At 39.5% G+C, this 14,003-nt stretch overlaps 1 protein-coding gene across 5 annotated transcripts in view; it reads left to right on the top strand.

The window, feature by feature from the left end:
- Positions 1-14,003, top strand: part of Rapgef2 (Rap guanine nucleotide exchange factor 2) — a 227,014-nt gene that overhangs the window by 110,143 nt on the left and 102,868 nt on the right. For 4 of the 5 annotated variants that reach the window (XM_021157687.3, XM_029474997.2, XM_029474999.2 and 1 more), the window contains 3 exons: positions 1,729-1,804; positions 3,693-3,860; positions 7,005-7,022. In XM_021157687.3, the coding sequence (XP_021013346.2) occupies positions 1,729-1,804; positions 3,693-3,860; positions 7,005-7,022 (262 nt within the window). The remainder of the gene's footprint in view (positions 1-1,728; positions 1,805-3,692; positions 3,861-7,004; positions 7,023-14,003) is intronic. The other variant, XM_029474996.2, reaches the window with a different exon arrangement.

Raw genomic sequence — 14,003 nt, forward strand, 5'->3', positions numbered from 1 at the left:
CCTTATGGTTAGTCTCACTAGCCAGCTTGCTCCAGGGATCCTCTGACCTCCCTTTCACCACAACAGCCAAGCAGGTTTGCAGTGGATTCTGGGATCTCAACTCCAGCCTTACTGCTTATATGGCAAAGGCTTTAACAACGAAGTCATTTCTCTCCCTTACTGGCAGAAGTCTTCTGCTTTATAAGGCATGCTACAGTATGTATGTTTGAATAAGTCTGAATGTATGTGAGTGTTTTAGAAATTCCTTTTCAATGGTATTATCTATAATTCTGGGTTTGATCTTCATAAAACAAGTTTTGAACCCCGAAGAACATAACTGATGAGTCTACTCTGACTGGTGACCCCTCATGTAAATGAATAAAATTGACAGATGAAGTGGTCGGAGGGACCTCTTGATTTTCATAGCTTGGCTCCTACTACATAAAACTTTGTATGTCATGATAGAAGGGCCCTATAAAAGGAAGGAGAATCTCCTCCGAAGTTGCCCAGAAGGCCTGCTTAACTTGATGGTGGGGAAAAGCGTTCAGTTAAAATTTGTTATTGGGAATGTGTTTTTTTTCCTTTAAAGATGTTTAAAGTGTAATATGTGGGGTATGAGCTTTCATTGTGTCTAAAAGAAGATAAGATGTTTATCATTGCATGACAATGGAGAATTAGAGATTATCATGTTAAGCCAACTAAACAAGTCTCAGAAAGACAAATGTCACATATTTTTCTCTCAGATGCATCTTCTGTATTAAAAGTACAAAACACAGAAAGCGGGCGGGAGATGAGAGGAAGCAGGTCAGAGGGATGGGGAAAGGACCAAGGGTAGTAGGAGGATGCACAGGTAAGACCATACATACATGCGCAGAGGTATTATTACACTGAAACCTTGTTTGTCTACAGTAACTGTATGTACTAAGCGAACTAAGTAAAATATTACTAAAATATATACATGTAACATGATGAAATATATGTATTCAATCTTCATTGAAGCTTTAAAAATTGTTTCTTTTTAGAGAGAAAGGAGAGGTTTTTGGAGTAGTGATACAAACAGGCAGTTCGTAGATGGGGAAGGCAGGCCAGAACTGCTTTGGCACACCTGGGTTCTAGCTTGTAAAGAAAATGTCAGAACAAAACAAACAAACAAACAAACAAACAAGAAAAACAGTCTTCTCCAGGATTAAAGTGAGAGTTGACAGAGATGGGACGGAGGAGTAAGTTCTGAGTCCCCAGGGTGGCTCTCTCAGGGAGGGAATCCATGCACACATCTGCACTCACATCTGTGCACAACCCTTCTCCTAGCTTGGCATCTTTTTCTTAAAACATTTAGAATAACTTGATGAGGAAAATGAAGTCTCGGCATGTTAACTTAGAAAAGGGGAGCACCTGCAACTTATATTTTATAAACATTTTGTAGTTCATGATGGCGCCATTTCTATCTGTATTGGAATATTCTAAAACTTCACCTCATTGAGAATGTTTTCAAACCGTCCATCACAAAACATGCTTGTGTTAATTCTTCCTTATTTACATTATTAATTTGAAAATAATTTTCCAGAAAAAACATGATTGAAACTTAGGAATTTAAGTTATTTTGTTGTTATTTCTTTGTATAATCATGACTGAAGACACTTTTAATGTGTTGTTTTTGTAATTGAAAAAAATTCCCATAGTTGGGGTTAGCTAGAGTTCCTAATTCATGTTTCCTGATCCCTAAATCTTGTTTTCTTTACCTCTTTCTAGTTTTGGCAAGCGCTCTGCAGGAAGCTTTAGGCGTGGCTGTGAATGCATTGTCTTAGAGCCTTCTGAAATGATTGTGGTAAGAATGTCTCTGTGAGAACTTTTTCTTTTTCTCAAGTATTTTTCAGAAAAAAGTAAAAAGTAAAAGCTTTTTCACAAACTAGTTGTTCATCATAAAGTACTGTATTTTTTAACAGATTTACTTAATAATTATGAATTTTAATTCATAATTGTAATATTGTAATTATTTATAACATTCAAATGTAGAAGATAGAAAGTTGAAAAGGGATAGTATTTGGTGTTTGAACTTTATAATTCAATCAGTTGTTGTGTCTTTTAACCGAAATTTGGGGCACCCTGGAACTGTAGAAATTTAGCTCTGAGGGACTTATGCGTTGAACACATTCGTGAATTCCTTTAAATGAGAGGACATTAGAGACCTGCTGATGCCTTTGTCTCATAATCGTGTGATTTAGGATACATTACGATAAGGCTTCATATGGAAAGGTAGGAAAGATGTTAGTTAGCAACATAATTATTTTAGTAAAAGAGTTAAAGCAAAACTATCTGTGGTACTTCTTTCTTACTGCATAAAAATAATCTAGGAGAGGATATTAGACATTGTTTTAAGGTTACCAAAGCAAAGGCGGGTGGGTACAGTGCCAGCCCTCACCAGCCTCCTTCAGGACGGCTCTGTGTCCTCATCTGTCTTCTTGCTCAGGGAGGAAAATCTCATAAAGTAAATGATGGCACAGCCCCACATGGTGATAGTGGAGCTCTCCTGATCACATTCGGTTACATGTTGGTAGGTAACTCCAGGTCACGTTTTTAGAGGCAATTTCGGTTTTCCCCAAGATGCTGCAGAGGGGTTTTGTCAGCACAAAGAATTTCCTCTCTGAACATAGTAAAAAAAAAATGGGGACAAATCTCATAGAGTGAGAAAATAAGATGGCAGTGGTAAAATGTAGGATTATGGAAATCATGTACAAGCCGGGCGTGGTGGCGCACGCCTTTAATCCCAGCACTCGGGAGGCAGAGTCAGGTGGATTTCTGAGTTCGAGGACAGCCTGGTCTACAGAGTGAGTTCCAGGACAGCCAGGGCTACACAGAGAAACCCTGTCTCGAAAACAAAACAAAATAAAACAAAAAATAAACAAAAAACCCCAAAAAACCAACAATGAAAAAATCATGGGCAGATCATCGGACTTTCCAACACTTTAAGTTGAGATCTTTTTACTCCTGTTAATGCTGTTTTCATGGGATTTTTTTTTTTTGGTGAAGTTCCTGAGGGTTCATACTTTGACAGTATTACAGGAACTATGAGCACAGCCTCCGTGTGAGCAATCTTGAAGGCCATACTGAGGACTGAGCTCACTTCACTTCCTTTGTTCCCTGTTAGTATGCTCACTAGAACTTTTAGATGTGTTTTTTTTTTTTTTTTGCAATAAATACTACATAAGCAGAAAGAAACTGAAGGCATGCTGTGTAAGCCAGAAGAGGAACCTGGTCCCCTAGAGCCATCCTGCTGTCGGTGCTGTCTGATTCCTTCAAGGCTCCAGGGGATTTTACAGAATTTCTCAAATGCATCAGATTTGTGTGTGTGTGTGTGTGTGTGTACGCACACACATACATGCTAAAGTTATGACAGGCAGTGGCTGTATTCATAAGGTGTGGTCATACCCCATGACCTCTTTGACTCGTAAATCGGCACAAAGTCTACTTAAAGTCTCTTCCCCCTGAAACTGCAGACTTCCAGGGTAACCCAGATTGTCCCAAGTGGAACTGAGAATGCCTCTTCACCCAAGCGTCACTGTGGGCCAGTTAGCCCCAGAGACGTGCAGACACACATTTAACGTTTGTCTGCAGAATGAATGAAAGTAGACCATTTGTAAGTTTATTTTCGAATCTGGTGTTAATGTGGAACGGTCTGATTGGAGAAATGAAATATCTCGGGGGTTTTATTTCAGGTGGACTATATGGATGAAAATGAAGAATATTTCCAACGTCAAGCCTCCCACAGACAGTCACGGAGAAGATTTAGAAAGATCAACCAGAAAGGTGAAAGACAGACAATTATCGACACAGTGGACCCTTACCCTGTGGGGAAGCCACCTTTACCTAGAGGCTACCATACGGTAAGTTATACAGCAAGATTCGGTACTTCTCATAAATCTTTTGTGGTGGGGCTGGGTAAACAGATGGTTACAATTTGATTATTTTTGCATTCTTTATTTATCCACTTTATTATTTACCTTGAGACTGGTCTCCCTGTGTAGCCCTGACTGGGCCGGAACTCACAGAGCCCCATCTGCTCTCGTTTGTTTGTTTGTTTATTTGTTTACTCTCCCTTGAGTGTTGCTGCTGCTGCTTCTGGTAGAAGCACACATCATCTCATCTGAATAGATTTCAGCAAGAACTGAAACAAGAAGGGAAGAGACACAGCTTAGTCGTGGTATTTCTTAAACTCTTCTCAGAGATAGGCTTTGGGACAGGCATGGAACTTTTGAGTTGGTATTTTGTAAGTTTCCTTCCCTTAATTCAAGAGTTTAGTTTTCTGCCGTGCACCTGTCTCAATGACTGATATATCTTGCTTTTAATTAAGAAATAGATATGTGTAAAACTGTCATAGAACTTCTTCTGTGGGTTCTAGTGTGAGACTATTACCTCAGCTCTGTTCAATGCCCAGAACTTAGATAAGAATCACCTGAAATGACTGAAATGCTTCTGCAGAACAGGTCCAGAGATCCTCCTAAACACTGGACCACTCGATAGCCGCTGAGTTCATAGGCATTTGATAAGTAAACTCCTTTTACATTTGAAGAATCGAAGCCTTGGATAGTGGATGTATAAACTTCCATAAGGGAGGTTTTTTTTTTAAAGATTACACACACACACACACACACACACACTCACACACTCACACACTGTAGCTGTACAGATGGTTGTGAGCCTTCATGTGGTTGTTGGGAATTGAATTTTTAGGACCTCTGCTCGCTCTGGTCAACCCTGCTCGCTCAGTCCCTGTTTGCTCTGGCCCAAAGATTTATTTATTATACATAAGTACACTGTAGCTGACTTCAGATGCACCAGAAGAGGGTGACATATCTCATTACTGGTGGTTGTAAGCCACCATGTGGTTGCTGGGATTTGAACTCAGGACCTTCAGAAGAGCAGTCAGTGCTCTTACCCGCTGAGCCATCTCGCCAGCCTGACCCTGAGTTCTTATGCTAATGGCATAACATGTGTCTTAATCAGGGTTTCTATTCCTGCACAAACATCATGACCAAGAAACAAGTTGGGGAGGAAGGGGTTTATTTGGCTTACACTTCCATTCTGCTGTTCATCACCAAGGAAGTCAGGACTGGAACTCAAGCAGGTCAGGAAGCGGGAGTTGATGCAGAGGCCATGGAGGGATGTTCCTTACTGGCTTGCTTCCCCTGGCTTGCTCAGCCTGCTCTCTTATAGAACCCAAGACTACCAGCCCAGGGATGGTCCCACCCACAAGGGGCCTTTACCCCTTGATCACTAATTGAGAAAATGCCTTACAGTTGGATCTCATGGAGGCATTTCCTCACCTGAAGCTCCTTTCTCTGTGATAACTCCAGCTGTGTCAAGTTGACACACAAAACCAGCCAGTACAACATGGAAGGTGGTTTAGCTGCACGTGACATACGGGTGTGGCCACTATAGGACATTAGTTTATGACTAGAAACAGAAAAATGGTTCATTCAGTAACTATTTTACACTTCGCAGGTTTTCTTTCTGCAGGTAAGCACAAGTGGAAGGCACACACAGTCCAAACCATTTACTCAGCTTTTCATAACTTTAGGATGGACATCGTCTATGTCCTGTTCACACACTTATTGCTAGGAGAGCTCTTTGTATTTAAATCTCTAACAGGGTTTTGAACCCCTGCAGTCTTCTTACTCCATGTACCTTTTCAGTTTGTCATGGAGAATCTTTTGTTTGAGTTCTTGGGGGAAGAACTGAGTTCTGTCTGCCACAAAGGCAGCTCTGTTTGCCTGTTGGAGAGACGTGGGTATCAGAAAGAGCAAAGCTTGTAAGAAGCTGGGCATGCTGGTGCCTACCTGTTCTTTTAGCATAAGGAACATGCCAGAGGCAGGCTACAGGTGGAGGCCCATCTCTTGTACATAGGAAATTCCAGGCCAGCCAGGGCTTCAGACCAAGATCTTGAGTCAAACAAACAAACAAACAAACAACCAGTAAGGCCTAGTGAAAATCATAATTCTTTTCATTTTGTTTTCTTACTGTTGTTGTTGTTAATTGAAGAAGGGTTGGGTGTAGATTTAACAGACCAGAAAGAAGGAAATACATATTAAAAATTATAAATGCTAGTACTTTAAAATAGATGACTGTGTTTTGACATACTAATATTGTTACTATTTGTTCTGCTTTGAAATTGCTTTCTCAAACTAGTTTCCATCCTAAGAAACTCAGATGAGCATGCACTTCTTGCTCAGTGTTAGATGTCGATTGATTAACCTGATGAGCATGTATGGGGCATGCAAGTTGGAGGGTCATACATATCATGGCTTTCTCTGGCCTGCCTTGTCTCGTCTTTCCTGGGATCCTTCATTACCCTCTGTTCATCATTCTCCTTTCTTGCTCTGTTTAAGTATATACATTTAACAGTATGTTATCTGGTCAGCAGGTACTTTTGGAAACAATTTAATATTAAGACTAAGAAATTTTATCAATATTTACTGTATGTGACCACTGGGAATAAATTTGACTAAATGAATTAAGATGGGCAATAGCATGGTTGTAATTTAAAATATTGAGTCCTTTTTGAGATATAAATTGTGTTTTAGTTACATATATATATATATATATATATATACACACACACATACATAATTTATTTGGCTTAAACAGATTTTAATGAGAAAAACAAAATTTGTTTTATATGTTTGATGGAAACAGTAAAAGAGATTTAGATGGGAAATAATTAGTCTTCATTTGATGTGAGTCATGTTGTTCATAACAAAAACTCTCTTGGAAAGAAGTTGGCTAGTGCAGTAGGCCTGGGGTGGAAAGCTGGTCTTAGTCGAGTCACATGAATGTCCCTGAGACGAGTCAGGATGACTTTCCAGTGCATGGCTAAAGAACACAGCACAGTAATGCAGCTGCTCTGCACTGTCGTTCCACACTGAGATGAACGTAGTCTTCGTTTTGGCAGACGCAATATGGAGCATGTCTGACATTTGTTCCTCTTTTCCTTTCCTCCTCTATGGCACTCATTTCATTCTGGCTCAAAGGAATGCACTAAAACTCAGGTATTGTAATCCATGTGGTGTCTTAACACTAACCTACGTTTGTGTGTAAGTTTGCAATGTTACTAATGAATTATAGTGCTGATGTCATTTGCTCGGTCTTGTCCTGCTGTGTTTCACCCCGATGGGTGAGACTTGTGCGTACCTTGGAAGTGTTGGTTTTAGGTGGAGGTAGTCTAGTAAGCTTCATGTACACAGTTTTCCATATGGACAGGTCATTACCTGAAGAATGCAAGTGCAATTTAATTATCTTTTAAGAGTGATTGAAGCACTGTTTCTTTTTTAACTTGTTTTGCAAATAAGAAAAAACAAACAAAGAAACAAACAAAAACAGACATTGGAATTGCCCTGCCTTTCTTGTGGGAAAGCTCATGGGAAGTTCCGTAGAAACTTACATTTTAATTGTTCTATTGATAAAAAGCAAATTTAGAAATCCCAGGTTGAGGGCATTTGGGGAATATACTGGGGAAATTTCATTTACATTAAAAAAAAAAAAACCAACAGGCTTATTCAAGAGAAGAAATGGGAGCTGCAAATCTCTTATTGTGTTTTCTTATTTGCACCTTGATTCTAACCAGACTTCTTGCTTTGGTTTGCCTACATTTTAATCAAGAGGTCTAGAACACCTTAACTTGTTTCTTAATGGCTGCAATAACTAATCTGCGAATTTTGGAATTGGGCTGTTGAAGTTGTCACTCATGTTTGGCTTGGGGAATTTGGAGTTATGGAAGAAAACCCAATGACTCCCTGGAAGATGGTAGAGGAACAGTAACATTTATGGCTGTGTTACTGTACAGGAGAAAGGTCATGAGAAGATCTGTCCCTAATATTTTTGGATATTGTGGCTGCCTTTCATGAAATAACAAACTGTATACATTTTCAAATTAAATGAGACAACTTCCTTACGTTCTGTACAAGGGATGCTGTAGTGGTGTTGTCATGATTTGTATGTGGGGTGGAATATGTGCATGTGTGTACATGGGTGCATGGGTGTGTACAAGTGTCTGGAGTCCAAATCTGGCATTGTCTATCACTGTCTGCCTTGATCCTTAGAGGTAGGGTTTCTTGGTAAACCTGGAGCCTGCTTTATCAGCTGGGCTAGCAGCCAGCAAGCCCTAGTGAGCCTCCTGCCTCTTCCCTCAGCAGTGCTAGGGTTGAGGTGTGCATGAAACCACACCCTGCTTAATTTTTTTAAAAAAGATTTTTATTGTATTTTATTTTTTGTGTATGAGTGTTTTGCTAGCATCTGTATATATGCACCACTTAAAAAAAAAGAAAGTTCATAAAAGGGATCAGATACCCTTTAACTGGAATAGGGACAGTTGTGAGCCACCACATGGGTGTTGGGAGCTGGTCCTGGGTCCTCTGCAAGAATAACAAACACTGCAGGTCCCCCTCCCCCTAGCCTGCTGTTTGGATGAGTGCTGGGGCCCAAACTCTGGTTGTCTTGTTTGCACACTAAGCATTCTTATCCTCTGAGACATCTATCCAGCCCTGAAACTGCTAATTGTTCAATGATGAGATAAATCTAAAAACTTTCTCTTCAACTTTTAGGCCTCATGGCTGTACATTTTCTAAATTGTATAGCAGTTTTTTTTTTTTTTTTTTTAAAAAAAAGTCAGCATTTTTACTTTTAATATGGAAAGTCAGCACCTTAATAGTTAATAAGAATCCACAATGTAATTTATCTTTTTATTTGACATGAAAAAATACGAACCTAATTTTGATTTAAAACTTGAATTCAACATACACACAGTGATGTATACTTCATGTACTCTTTTAAAATTAGACATGTTAAAGTAATTTAAAACAGATTATAATGATTTTCTTCAGAATCATGAAGACTAGGTCCATGCAGAATGTTTTCAGGAGATTTTTTGTAAGGCAAGTGTGTGAGGTTTGCAAGGAGAATAAGTGTTTTAATATGCAGTGAGAGAGAGTTCTCATTAACATTTTCTTACATTTTGATGAGTGGAGCTTGAGACTGTTTTTATGGTGACCAAATAAGAGTTGGGTAGGAAGGAAAGCTTTCTCTGCCTTCCTCTCTCATTACTTCAGGGCACTACTGAGGCATTTGTATGGCAGGGAGATCCTAGGTCCATGGTAAAGATGGAGAGGGAAGGTAGTGGAGCTGAGCTGGAGGGAGGATTGTTAACTTCCGTGGTTGGAGTGGTGTTGGAACTTGGCACACATCTCTTCTGGTGTGTTCCATTCTCTCTTACTTTAATGGGGGAGAAAAGAACTCATTACTTTTTTCCAGATCAGAAAAAGCAAAAAATCGTACAGAAACAATTAGACTGGAGATTAAAGAACACATCTCTCACATGTGGATATTATCCCCAAAGCTTGAGAGATTTTTAGCTTCCAAGGCTGGTTCCACAGTTAGAATGTTCTCTACTCTTGAAGTCCTCAGTGGCATGCTGTCTTAATACTGCCTAACCCCAGAAACACACCTCTGCTGTCTAAATGTGAATGCAGTACAAGATAGAGAGCATAGTCTCAAATTTCCTTCAGAAAATTAAGATAATGAAACGCTTTTAGTCATGGAATAAGATGTTTTTACATCACCTATGGCAGCTTTTGTCTTCTACAAGCATTATAGGTTTTCAGTAGTTCAGGTTTGAGTTCTTGACTATGGTATGCAGGAGCAATAAAAAATATTACATCGAGTTGATGTGTTGAATACAATGTGACCTTAATACTTTTTATTGCCAGCATCTCTAAAACGTGGCATCAGTATAGTAAGGTGACATGTATATGAAACTTTGGAAGATCACCTTCCTTCTTCATAGACTTGGTCACTCTCTTGTTTCTAATTTAGAGACAGGATCTCACTGGCTAGCCTGGAACTTAGCACTGTGGACTAGGCTGGTTTCGAACTCACAGAGATTCACCTGACTTTGTCTTCTGAGTACTGAGATTAAAAGTGTGTGCCACCAAACCTGATTATAATTGTTCTTTTTTAAAATTTGTTTGATTTTTTTTTCTTTTTTTGGTAATGTCAAATAAATCTTATTTCTTTAATGGCCATATAAGATATCACTGGTTTTAGCATATATCTTTCACATTTCTAAATGAGATTAAAAAAATTTTTCCATGTTTTAAGAGTTAAAACTTAATTTTTAATTCACACATAAAATATAACAATTAAACATATTGGTGAATACTTTGTGATTTTTTTCAATATGTGAATTTTTCATTGCGTGCTGTTTAAGTGGGAGAAATATGACACTAGTCTTAAGGTAAAAAGAGACAGGCTGGCCGTGGCCATGTGGAGAGAGGGGGAAGGGAGAGAGAGAAGGAGGGCTAGAGATGACAGTAAGAAAGGTGAGAGATTAAAGTGTGCAGTATTTTTTAAAGAATAGATTTAACTTGTATCTTGTTAAGGACTGCTTGGTTTGGTTTTGAGTTATTACTTTTTGAAATAAAAAGTTTACCATGTTTATTTTATGCACATGTTTGACGTGAGGTTTTTGATTGAGCTATTCTTAAATCAGAAATCTTAGTTATTTCCACCCATTTCATGGTTTGCTTTCTCACTAATTTTTCAATGTCTCCTTACTTTGATTTACTATCTGCTATTTAACTGTAAGAAATTGCTTTATGTCACAATCAGTGACTTTTATTTTTGGTAAATTTCCTAGACTATATTAAGAGCTTCAGAGTTTACCTTAGTTCATGTCTCTCCTAACTATAATTTATTTATATTTAAAGATGTATTTTAACACAAATAAAATTATATGTAAGTATAGGGTTAGTGTTATAACCACTTTTAAAGCATCTGTCCCTGTATTTATTCACCCAGCATTTGTTTGCTTAATTGAAGTGAAAACATTTACTTTCACTGGTGTTATTAACTGTCTTTTTGTAAATTACAGTAGTATAGAGCTTCAGAAAACTGATGCATTTTATTTCCTTTGTCATTCAGGAAAAGGCCAGTATTTTATTCTATAGACTTGTTCATTTGACAAATATTTGTTGGATACCCAATTTTCAGATCTGGATCTGACTCAAGTGATTTGTCCCTTTGCCCTTGTAATTTCACAGAGAAATATGGATAATAAAAATATAGGAAAATACATGTTTGGAGGGACATGCACTGGGTACTATTTTTGTTTGTTTGTTTTACTTAATTTTTTTATTGGATATTTTCTTTATTTACATTTCAAATGTTATTTCTCGTTTCTCCCCTTCCTGGAAACCCCCATCCTATCCTCCCTCCCCCTGCTTTTATGAGGGTGCTCCTCCACCCACCCACCCATTTCCACCTCCCCTCTCTCAATTCCCCTACACTGGGGCATCTATTAAGCCTCCGTAGGACCAAGGACCTCTCCTCCCATTGATGCATGACAAGGCCATCTTCAACTATATATGCAGCTGGAGCCATTTGTACTCCTTTGTTGATGGCTAAGTTCCTGGGAGCTCTGGGGGGGTCTGGTTGGTTGATATTGTTGTTCTTCCTATGGGGTTACAGACCCCTTCAACTCCTTCAATCCTTTCTCTAACTCCTCCATTGAGGACCCCACGCTCAGTCCAGTGGTTGGCTGTGAGCATCTGCCTCTGTATTTGTCAGGCTCTGGCAGGGTCTCTCAGGAGACAGCTATATCAGGCTATATCAGCATGCACTTCTTGGCATCCACAATAGTGTCTGCGTTTGGTAACTGTATCTGGAATGAATCCACAGGTGGGACAGTGTCTGGATGGCCTTTCCTTCAGGCTCTGCTCCACACTTTTATCTCTATGTTTGCTCCTGTGAGTATTTTGTTTTCCTTCTAAGAAGGACTGAAGCACCCACACTTTAGTCATCCTCCTTCTGGAGGAGCTTCATGTGGTCTGTGAATTGTATCTTGGGTATTTGGAGCTTCTGGGCTAATATCAACTTATCAGTGAGTGCATGCCATGTGTGTTCTTTTGTGATTGGGTTACCTCACTCAGGATGATATTTCCTAGTTCCATCCATTTGCCTAACAATTTCATAAATACATTGTTTTTAATAGCTGAGTAGTACTCCATTGTGTAAATGTACCACATTTTCTCTATCCATTCCTCTGTTGAAGGACATCTGGGTTCTTTCCAGCTTCTGGCTATTATAAATAAGGCTGCTATGAACATAGTGGAGCATGTGTCCTTATTACATGTTGGAGCATCTTCTGGGTATATGCCAGGAGTGGTATAGCTGGGTCCTCAGAAAATGCCCAATTTTCTGAGGAACCTCCAGACTGATTTCCAGCGTGGTTGTACCAGCTTGCAATCCCATCAGCAATGGAGGAGTGTTCCTCTTTCTCCATATCCTTGCCAGCAACTTCTGTCACCTAAATTTTTGATCTTAGCCATTCTGACTGGTGTGAGGGTTGATTTGATTTGCATTTCTCTGATGACTAAGGATGTTGAACATTTATTTAAGTGCTTCTCAGCCATTCGATATTCTTCAATTGAAAATTCTTTGTTTAGCTCTTTACCCCATTTTTAAATAGGATTATTTTTTTCTCGGGAGTCTAACTTCTCGAGTTCTTTGTATATATTGGATGTGAGCCCTCTATCGGATGTAGGATTGGTAAAGATCTTTTCCTAATCTGTTGGTTGCCTTTTTGTCCTGTTGACAGTGTCCTTTGCCTTACAGAAGCTTTGCAATTTTATGAGGTCCCATTTGTTGATTCTTGGTCTTAGAGCATAAGCCATTGTTCTGTTCAGAACAGTTTTCACTGTGCCCATGTGTTCAAGACTCTTCCCCACTTTCTCCTCTATAAGTTAAACAGTCTATCTGGTTTTATGTGGAGGTCCTTGATCCACTTGGACTTGAGCTTTGTACAATGACATAAGAATGCAAGGAGATTTGCATATTTCTACATGCTGACTGTCAGTTGAACCAGCACCATTTTTAAGAAATGCTGTCTTTTTTCCACTGGATGTTTTTAGCTCCTTTGTCAAAGATCAAGTGACCATAGGTGTGTGGGTTCATTTCTGGGTCTTCAATTCTATTCCATTGATCTTCTTGCCTGTCTCTGTACCAATACCATGCAGGTTTTTTTTTTAAATTTTATTTTTATCACTATTGCTCTGTAATACAGCTTGAAGTCAGGGATGGTGATTCACCCAGAAGTTCTTTTATTGTTGAGAATAGTTTTCACTCTCCTAGGTTTTTTGTTATTCCAAACAAATTTGCAAATAGTCACAAATAATACTACATACCTGATTTTAACTAAGCAAGTGAAAGATCTGTATGACAAGAACTCCCAAGTCTCTGCAGAAAGAAATAGAAGAAGATCGCAAAAGATGGAAAGATCTCCCATGCTCATGGATTGGCAGAATTAATATAGTAAAAATGGCCATCCTGCTGAAAGCAAGCTACAGATTCAGTGTACTGGGCATGTTTAAAAGAGTCAGGAATGGCTTTCTGATCAGCTGTCATGTCACATCACAACCTCAGGAGAAGCAGTTCACACGTATAATTCCATTTGCTCAAAGACTAGAGTTGTGGGGAAATCCAGAGCGGGCAAAGAGAAGGTCATGACACATGCATGGGGCTTCACTTCATATTTGCTTCGTTTTGAGACAGGGTTTCTCTGTTTAGCCCTGGCTGTCCTGAAACTCCCTCTGTAGACCAGGCTGGCCTCGAACTCAGAGATCCACCTGCCCCTGCCTGCTGAGTGCTGGGATTAAAGGCAAGCACCAGCCCCACTCAGAGGTCACATTTTGATAAATTTATCTACTCTGAGCTGGAATAGGGATGGCCTTAGGTCCTCCTTATTAAGCTCTAGGAATAGCAACAGCATTTGAACTTGACAGCTGAGATAAGAACTCAGGATGAGGATTCAAGTGGAAGAAAGTGGAAATAGGGGCTGGAGAGAGCTCAGTGGTGAGGAGCGCCACCTGCAGAGCCCCCCCCCTCCCGTTTTGTCTCCTAGCAACCACATGACAGACAGCTCATGGCTACCTACTACTCCAGTTCCGAGGGATCTCAGACCCTCTTCTGTCCTCTGTGGG

This window comes from Mus caroli, unplaced genomic scaffold (assembly GCF_978045245.1).
Source record: "Mus caroli unplaced genomic scaffold, Mus_caroli_1 scaffold_3, whole genome shotgun sequence".
In the NCBI taxonomy this organism is placed as follows: domain Eukaryota; kingdom Metazoa; phylum Chordata; class Mammalia; order Rodentia; family Muridae; genus Mus; species Mus caroli.